At 34.2% G+C, this 10,141-nt stretch overlaps 2 protein-coding genes across 2 annotated transcripts; one reads left to right on the top strand and one right to left on the bottom strand.

Moving 5' to 3' along the window:
* The first annotated feature begins 227 nt into the window (after positions 1 to 227).
* On the top strand, positions 228 to 1,870 carry LOC120149826 (uncharacterized protein C6C3.02c-like). Its single transcript, XM_039162535.1, has 5 exons — positions 228 to 347; positions 723 to 791; positions 931 to 1,011; positions 1,115 to 1,296; positions 1,558 to 1,870. Exons 1-5 carry the CDS (start codon positions 329 to 331, stop codon positions 1,654 to 1,656), a joined length of 450 nt encoding a protein of 149 aa, XP_039018466.1. The 5' UTR covers positions 228 to 328; the 3' UTR covers positions 1,657 to 1,870.
* A 2,108-nt stretch (positions 1,871 to 3,978) lies between these two features.
* Positions 3,979 to 6,251, bottom strand: LOC120149827 (gamma-glutamyl peptidase 5-like). Its single transcript, XM_039162537.1, has 4 exons — positions 5,927 to 6,251; positions 4,426 to 4,581; positions 4,178 to 4,345; positions 3,979 to 4,111 (listed from the first exon to the last, which is right to left on the bottom strand). The coding sequence occupies exons 1-4, from the start codon at positions 6,236 to 6,238 to the stop codon at positions 4,010 to 4,012; spliced, it is 738 nt and encodes a 245-aa protein (XP_039018468.1). The 5' UTR covers positions 6,239 to 6,251; the 3' UTR covers positions 3,979 to 4,009.
* Between the last annotated feature and the right edge of the window lie 3,890 nt (positions 6,252 to 10,141).

The raw sequence follows: 10,141 nt of genomic DNA, 5'->3' as shown, positions 1-10,141 counted from the left end.
TCATTAATGGGTTGATGGAAGATTAAAATCAAACTGGTCAATAATATAAGGGACTAAAGTTATTGTTTTTTTTAATTAATGATCAAAGGCGAGCAAATAAAAAACATAAGTGATCACCTGTATAGTTTACCCATTAATTAACAATCCAATCATAGTATACCACGTGTTTGATAAACACCCACACAGTCTTCTTCAATCTTTCTCCGATTCTCTCATATCTATCTATAAATAGGCATTACCGAGGCTTTGGGAGTATCGTCCATAAAACCCTAACTCTAGAAATATCATTGAAATTAGTCTTCGCTTCATCAATTCGCCAACATACAAAATGCCTCGCCGAAGCTCTGGTTTGTTTCTCATCTAGTCTCCTTTCTTTCATTTCAGATCTATTACTTCCCAAATTTATTTATTGCGTCTTTGCTCCATATTCTTTGTATTTAGCTCTGTATAATCCTACATCTAATTTAATCTGATTTCTAGGGTTAGTCTTTGTTCCTAGATTATAGCTTATTTGGCATGATTTGTTTCATTCTGGGATTGCTTTAATTTTTGGTCATTTGAAGATTTTCTTTGTGCTGGTCTTTTAGTTGATATATTTCCTCTTGTTATTGGTACATTTCTTTGCTGGGATGGCGATGAAAAGTATTAAATTTTGTATTTTATCTAGAGCAGGCTTGTCATTTCTTTCTTTGGATGTTGTATTTGTTCTTATCGTTTTGCAGGTAGGTCTGCTTCACGCCCAGCCCCTCGTCCTGCTCCTGCTCCTGCTCGCAGCCCACCACCACAACCAGGTAATTCAGGTTTTTATATTTCATTTTACGATTTTATTGATTTATTAACATTGATGTTTTTGGTTTTGGTGGGTGATTAGTTGTAATTATTTTATTAATTGAATGCATGTTTAATTGTATCATATTCTTATTGCTGCAGCTCATCGTGCTCCTCCTCCAGCTCTTGCTCAGAGTGGAGGTGGATCCATGCTCGGAGGAATAGGCTCGACCATAGCTCAGGGTATGTGAATAGATATCCTTCTGAGACGGGGAACTTATTAATTATGTCTGTGGTCGATTTGTGATGATTCCTTAATTTTTGTTCTTTATCTCCAATGTTACAGGCATGGCTTTTGGCACAGGAAGTGCTGTGGCCCACAGGGCCGTAGATGCTGTTATGGGTCCTCGTACTATCCAACATGAAACTGTTGTTTCCGAGGCGGCTGCCGCCTCTGCACCAGAAGCCGCTGCCAATAGTTTTTCTGGTTCTGACGCATGCAGCATCCACACCAAGGCATTCCAAGACGTATGTGAATTTCATTCATTGATACTTCTTTACTTGACAGTTTGCTAAAATGTTTATATAAGTTCTGCATGTCGTGATTGACTAGAACCTCAAATCAAAAGCTTTGTTCCCATAATCATTTTTTTGGTTCCGAGTTTCTCACTAATGGTAGATGCCATGGGTACTGATTCCTCGTGTTAGCATGCATTATCTTGAAACACTTTCGGGAGCGTCTACCGGCCATGATATACTGATGTTATGTTATTCTTGTGTTACTTGTAGTGCCTGAACAGCAATGGAAACGAAATCAGCAAGTGTCAGTTCTACATGGATATGTTGGCCGAGTGCAGGAAGAACACAAGGTCCGTGTTGGGTGCTTAAAAGCTTATTTTCATCATTTCTTGTCGTGCCATTGGAATTGTCAGCTCATTGGACTCTGATTTTCATTTGTCTTTGTGCTGTTGACGAAGGATTCCATTATGATCTCTTATGAATAATCAGCGTTAAATAATAGTATATAAATCAATTGTTGGAACATTGATATTGTTAATGAAACGCGACTGGTGTCCTTTCACTATTAATTATTCATTTTTTAGATTGATAGGTATTAAATATTTTTATAAAAAGATTAATTGGCACAATTTTAAAATTAAAAGGAATTAAAAAGAGATTTTTAAATCCATTGAGCTCTCTCAGTCGTAGGAGAAAGGACTGTTTTCTTTTAAAGTTGTGTCTTCTAGTAATTGTATTTATAGGGTGTGTTATCAATGATTTTGAATAAATATTATTTTATATCACTACAAATTATTTCAAAATATTATTAATTTAGATTTAATACAAACGGTTAATAGATTAAAAATACGGAGTTGATGAATAAAATTGACATTTTTTTTACTAAACTAACGAAATTGATATCGTAATGGAAGGGACTGAGTTGTGTTTGGGAGGATATTCGTAACAGCATCTTTTGCAATGTTCGTAAAGGAGCTCAAACTGATTTTTGGAACGATATTTGGCTTGATGATACTGGACCTTTGTCGGAGCACCTCTTGCGTGATGTGTCGCCACAACCAGCAGCAGTTTGTTCGATTATAATAACAGCATCAGGTTCTTGGAATTGGCATAAGTTGTCAATGTACGTTCCAGAAGAGATTTATAATAAAATAGCTGCTACTTGCCCACCGATTATAATCTCGGCAACGATACTCCAGGGTGGAGGTGGGAGACTACCTATACCTTTACAGTTAAATCAGCATACAATGTGTTATCTCCAACAACAACAAATGGGGAAGCTGATCCTTGGAAGGTGGTGTGGACACTTAAAGTACCGGAAAGGATAAGGGTCTTTATGTGACTCACTGTCCATGGGAGGCTGCTTACTAACGTGGAGAGGCAGCGCTGACATTTAATTACATCCGCTCGATGCTCCTTATGTCGAAGGGAGGATGAAGATATAACACATGTTCTTCGTAGATGTCCTGCTGCCTTGAATATTTGGCGTTGATTAATCCATGATGAAAATTTTCCGATGTTTATATCCATGCCGCACGATGAGTGGATCCTTACCAACGTGAAAAAGCAAGGTGATTTCCCGGTTAATGAAAGAAACTGGGATATGTTGTTTGCCGTTGTTTGTTGGAATATTTGAAAAAATCGTTGTTGCATTTTATTCCAGGATAACTACTTTGAGCATGAGGATTTGTTAGTTAAGAGTGTGAGTATGAAGAATGAGGTTGCGGAAGCTGTAGAATCAAGAACAGGAAATCAAGTTCGGAGTCGATCTATTGCAAGATGGAGGAGACCTACTTTGGATTGGGTGAAGGCCAATGCGGATGAAGCGGTAGGTGGAGTGCGGAAAATGACTGCAGCTGGGGGTGTTTGGATCTTCGGATTCGATCGCAGCCTTGCCATTTGTGTAGTCTTGACTGCAGAACTATGGGGAATACAGGATAGTTTATTTCATGCTTGGAATCTTGGTTTTAGGAAGGTGGAGGTGGAGATATTAAACCACACTTCCCATATGACCGAGAGTAATGCAATCGTCCTCTTAATTCGTGAATTATTAAGTAGGGAATGGGAGATAAAATTAAGCCATATTTGTCGTGAAGAGAATTCTGTGGCAGACAAGTTAGCTGCCTTGGCTAAGGACCGACCGATTGGGGTGACTCTACACCACACTCCCCCCAACGAAGTCGCTGTTTTAGTCGAACAGGATAGAATTCTATGTGCTAATTTATGTTTCCTCACTGTATTATCGAAAAAAAATTTGATTCAATCAGAGAAACACTTGTATATTAAAAAGTAATAAAAATTCTTTAAAAGTATAAAATTTCAATAGTTATGAAAATAAAAACCTCTAAATATTTTTTTTAAAAATCCATTTTCAATAATAAAAAACCCCATTTTTTAATAACAGAATAAATTCTAAAATTTTGAGAATTTTTAGGATTGTTTTTTTATATTTTTAAGAGCTTTTTGTCTTTTTAAATAACTTGGATGGAAAGCAAACACCAACGTTAAGTTTATTGAGGGGAGGGATTAAAGTAGGAAATGGAAGTGTGTAAACGTTAAAAGCCTGCAAATTTTGATTAAGCTCGTGGAACAGAAGTCAATAAAATAACATCAAAGCTCCAAACTAAGCATAGGGTTTACCCTAAGTTTCCTTGGACTTGCTGCGTTCCTATTTACATTTCTTTATTCTCAAAAACACAAATGAAAATAGAAACACCATCCATCATAATCTATCCTTGAGGAAACTGGTGCACAGTTTCTTCCATGCATCCTTGTGAGGCTCCACTTTCTCCAACTTCCCCTTCAACTCATCCCCATACGAATCCTGCATTCGTTTTCACCCAAAATGTCAATAAATCATCGATACAAGGAGCTCGGTTTTTGAACGTACCTCAATATAACATCGCTGCGTGAGACGATCGATTAGATGGAACAGGATGTCTTTGGTGTATTCAGGGTGGCCTTGGATGCCCATTATGTGATCCCCATACCTAAACATCTCGATCCCGGTTTTCTCGGACCATGCTATTACCTCTGCCATTGGTGGAAGTTCTTGAACCTAACATATTCAATCGTTCTTGTAACATAAACCGAAAACGTTATCGGTTTTGAACATTAAAGGAAAAAAAGGATTCAAACCTCATCTCGGTGGCATTCGATGACGGAAAGAGTGGTGGGGATTTTGAGAGAAGTGAAAAGGTTTGAGGAGGAGGAGGATATATGAATGGTTCTTACTCTAATGTCCCAACCCGAGTTGGCTCGTCCTGTTCTCCCTCCCAGTGCACGGCTAAGAATCTGGTCCGAATAAACAAACACCAATGGGATATGAGTCCAATCACGTGACATGAACTCGACAAACAAGGCAATGAATGAAGAAAATGATCCCAAAATAGAAAGACAAACTTATGTGGAAACCACGTGCTTTAGGATAAGCCGACAGTTGTCATCTCTCACGCTTGTATAATAAGAATTATTTATCAACATTCATGAATAAATTTGGTATCTCGTAGGAACCAAATCCAAACCCCACACACCATTTCATTCAAAAGAAAAGTATTATATTTAAAAAGGGAGAAAACTAGGGGTTGAGAATCTCCCATAATCATGTGAATTGTCAGCATTATCAACCAATATAGGAGAATTAAATACATAAATCAACTCGTATTCAGCACTACAACATGTGAGATACTAACAATTAATTAATCTTATGAGACGAGATTATAGATGATAATATGGTGGGTTAGAACAGATTTTTTATTAATCCAACTCGATATGAAAATTATACATCTTTTATTAGTATTTGATTCAATCTGAGAATTATACATCCTCAACCTAATTTGACCCGACCTGAGAAATATATTCTATTAGTCAAACTCGACACAATCCGAATTTTAAAATAAAAACATACATCTGATCTCACATAATCCAACGTAAATATGTGTATATATATAATTACTTTTATTTAATAAAATAAGGATCTAATTAAAAAAACTATATAGAAAGAGCATTATAGCAATTATCCTTAAATTTATAGAAGAAAATTATACTATTATCTTAAGTAGGTTAGAGTAAGAATAGAGTTTGAATTTCAACTTAGGAGAGGCAAGCCATAAACTTTTTGAAAGTAGAGGTAATTTATAACTTTCTCATAAATATTTAAATTATATATATAAATTAAATGTAAACAAACTGCGGGGTAAGGGGCTATACCAAGTACATCCGTCTCTAGTTAAAGTGAAAGATTTTTCATACTAAACTCGAACTTTATCTTACCCTCTATAAAATACAATACAATCTGAACTTGATTTTTTTAATAAAAAAGTTACTCTATCAAATCAGATTAAAATATGTCGATTTCAAATTAAAATTTGGAAGAAATCATAAATTTAAATGTTTATTTTAGGAAGGAAGAAAATTGAGCTACAAGGATCAATCTCATGAACAGGCTTATGTAATACTCCATCGGATATATCAACCAAATAATTGAACAGAAAAAATTATGTGACAAATGACTTGTGCTATTATCAAGTCACCATGTAACACCTAGGCTTTTGATAGACACACGGTATACCATTAATGTAGTTAAATCATCATAGCATTGTTAAAAATCAATATTGAAAAAGGAATGAAAAGAATTAACCTGGTGACCAAAGCAAATCCCAAGAACCTTCTTCTTCAAGGAATCCAATTTCTTCAAGAGAGAAATCAACCTACAGATCCAAACGTCATTCCCGTGAGCATCGTTGCAACTCCCGGTAATAACAAAGCCATCAAAATCGCCGATCTCTTCGTCGTCGGGAAACTCACCGTTCGCCACCCTGAAAACATCCCACGTCTCCCCTTCCTCCGCCAGCATTTCCACGAATACCCCGTAATACCCTCCGTACCTTATACTTACATAATCCGAATCCTCCGCGCACAATAGAACGGCAAATTTCTTCGCAACAATCATGATTCGAAATCTCTCTCAAACGAAAATGAATATCCCTGATCCCCCCTCTCTCTCTCTATATATATATGGCTAAAAAGCTTGACCCCTTTAGAGTTTAGAGAGAGAAAGAGATTCAGTCTTTCTCTCTCTATAATCTGCAGAGTGGGGGGATAGAGAGATTCAAAGACTCATTTTGGGGGTAAGAAACGCAAAGATTTTGGGTATCTTATAAAGTGGCAACAACATAGTTTCGGATAGTCCGAAATGACAAAAATAGCCTTCAGCTTTGCCTTTTTTTCTTTTATTGGATTGTGGTTCTTAGCTGGCTCTACGCTGGGGCCACCAACTTTTTTTCACCGATTAGCAAAGAGATAATTATGCATTTGGTACTTAATACTTTGATTAAATGTTTAATGTGATAATAATACTTTGACTCATTGTCTAATGTACTACATGTATTTTAAAAATATTTAATAAGATATATGTATTTTGATAAAACATATAATGTGGTACCTAAGTTATATTTTTTTGTATTTTATTATAGTAATTTTAAATTCTTATTAATTAATTTGATGTTTATGAACAACGTGTACGTAAAATGATAGTTCATGTACGATGCTTACAAATATTACTGACTCAACTATCATTGATGCATCTTTAGGTGGTAAAATCATTTACTTTCAATATTTCGAAGAAGTTATTTTGCAAGTTTAGAAGATCATTTTATGTGTGAAACTTTTTTGAGTGGGATCTAAACATTTTATAAGTTGAGGGGTCTTCTTATAAAACGTCCAACTATCTCTTGGATTTACAACATACATTAAAGCACATTAATCAAGTACTGATATTTTAAGTTGTGATCATTTGAGTGAAGATATCAAAATTATATGGATTAAATTAAAAATTGTATTCACTTTATTTGTATTTAAATAAGATTAGTACACTTTAGAAAACATTAGAACGAGTATATATTGAATTAGGATTTTGATTTTAAGAGTTTTAATTAGATTTCATAATTTCTTTTAAATGATTTATTGAAACATATCTTTAAAATTTTATTTGTTTCAAAAGTTTGATGTGTTGTTTGCTTTCCCTGTGAGATACAATGAATTTCGTTTCAAGGTTGGGTGATTCACCTGGTCTTTTTTCTCGTTATCTATACTAGGTAAAAGTTATTTAGGGGTGTTACAGGAAGTCGTCTAATTATCATTGTGTTACTTGAATTGAGATTCGTTCACTTATTATAAAAAATAATTATTTATTTTTTACTATGTATTAGTTCTAAATACGATAACTAATACTTAAGCGATTAATTTCATTGTCAATCTTCGCGTATTTTACTAAAAAATTCTTCATCTTTTTTTAATATTGTTATTATTATTATTATTATATTCGTGAATACGTGAACGGGATGATAAAACTTAAGTAGATTTTTTATTAAAACCCTAAAGATTTTAGGTCTCTATGTAACGTATCGTTAGGTTTCATTTTCCCTTGGATGAATTTGAGCTATTTTTCTGTCTTTTGCATGTGACTCGATTCCAGAATCTTATTGCCTAAGAAGTGCACAAATAACGCTCCAGGTTCATTTTATTTTGGTAGTAATGTACTAAGTTACATTATTGTTCTTGTAACCGGTGCTTTTCCATGTCAGTCAGTGGTGGATGTAAGGTTCTTCAGGGTGTGAACGAGCAAATGTCCATTCTGAAATTCAAAATCTTCTACGTTAGTTATCTATTTTACTAATTAAAATTTTGTTTGTGTCCATCCCATATAAAAAATTTATTTTATTAATATATTTTGAATCCGCTATTCCTCCTAGTGAAGTTTCAATGTACAACTCTTTCCCATGACCAATTCCAAGAAGTACTAAATCACCATGTTTTGAACAACTAAGAACACATTCTTCATGATTTGTACCCATCATATGTACACCATATTAAAATCCCAGTTATATTTAGTGCTTGTTTCTTTCCCAAACTTCAGTGCGAACATGCATAAGAGTTAACTATTTCTACTGTATATGACATTCATAGCCATGAGATGAGTTGCAGGCAGTTGATGGGGGAAGAACTTTCTGGTTTAAGCGTCAAAGATCTACAGAGCCTAGAAAACCAGTTGGAAACGAGTTTGAAAAATGTTCGCATGAGAAAGGTAAGAGTAACAGCTTTAAAACTAGGATGAAATTTGCGTTTATAACACGCAACACCCAATTATATATAATTTTCATATGCAGGACCAAATTCTAACAAATGAAATCCGAGAGCTAAACCGCAAGGTTACAAAACTTTTGCTTTTGCTGCATTTTCTTCTGCAGACTTCTCTTGTTGTGTAACTTTCATATATGGGATTGCGGGGACACCTTATTCATCAGGAGAATATAGAACTACATAGGAAGGCAAACCTTATCTGTCATGAAAATATTGAACGTCAAAGGAAGGTACACACCAGATATCTGCTAAGAACATCAGCTCACGTTAAGCAAATGAATAATTTTTTTTTCCTCCTGATAATACTAAGCAGCCAACAAATTTTGGGTCACAGGAAGCAAATGAAGGCAGCAAGAGCTCCGGCCCCAGTTATGGTTTCAACAATGGATATGATTTGCATGCACCTGTTAATCTCCAGTTGCTCACATAGAAATATGATCAGACTGTTTTAGAAACTAAAGCGTTTTAAGAAAGCAGATGGTCCTCACAAACTGTGGATGGACTCATCAGTGCTCCATCAACACATCTTGCCCACTGTTAAAAACTAAAGCTTGAATGAGCAGAGCTTTCATGTTCTAGCTACTAGATAAAGTATGTACAAATTGCTGTAAAAAAATAGAGAAACAAGTTATAAGATGTAAATATATGTAATAAACAGGATGACTGCCTTGTATGAGGAAGGGAAAGAGTGCTGATGTAATTTTGAGAAGTGATCCTCAGCACAAAAAACAATATCAAAATATACCAAGTAAATGATAATTTGGGTTGTTTTATTATATTAAACTTTGATTTTTTATATATTACTAGTGTGGTTTAGGGCCGGGCATTGGTCGAGTTTGGGTTGTGTTTCGGTCAACCTTATCCCACCCAAAATTTTTACATATTTTATCCAACCCGATTTGATCCGAAAAATATATATCATCCATCCGAACCTGATCCGATTTTTTGAGATAAAATCCGAACTTGACCCGAAATAATAATAAAAATATTATTTTTATTCAATAAAAACAGAGATTTAATTGAAAAAATATTATATATTGGAGTATTGTAATTATTCTTAAATATATAAGATAAAATTATATTTTTTGGATCGGGTCGGAACCCCTCGGGTTCGAGCCCCATGCTCATCTCTAGTGTGGTTTGTAGGTTTAAATTGTTAAGGGAATTTAATGAAATTTAATAATGATTATTTTTACACTTTTACTGAAAATATATGAATAATAATTATCATTATCTTTATTTGATATTAAAGATAAAATATTTAACTCCATAAACAGATTAAATCACCAAATATCCTTAATTATATTTTAAAAATAATAAATAAATAGAACATAGAGTTAAAAACATCACCACCGATATACAAAATATTTACAATTAATCCTTAAACTTTTAAATACTCCAATTTTATCCCCATATTATGACTCTCGTTTTAAATTAGTCCTTAAAATTTTGACTAATTTCACCCCTAAACTATGAACCTCTTTCTAAATCAGTCTCCAAACTTTCGAATATTTCAAATTCATCCCCAAATTCACCAAAATATGTAATTAGGCTCAACCACAATTTAACCTAAATTTTTTCCAAACATATATTATAACTTGGCCTAACAATTTTATTAACAAGGTATGTGATTAGTATATGCATATAGTTTGGGATGAAATTAGAATGTTCAAAAAATTTGGGACCAATTTAGAATAAAGGTAGTTGAGGTGAA

The sequence above is a fragment of the Hibiscus syriacus genome, unplaced genomic scaffold (assembly GCF_006381635.1).
Source record: "Hibiscus syriacus cultivar Baekdansim isolate YM2019G1 unplaced genomic scaffold, ASM638163v2 tig00111008_pilon, whole genome shotgun sequence".
NCBI classification, from domain to species: domain Eukaryota; kingdom Viridiplantae; phylum Streptophyta; class Magnoliopsida; order Malvales; family Malvaceae; genus Hibiscus; species Hibiscus syriacus.
This window is presented reverse-complemented; position numbering and strand designations above follow the sequence as displayed.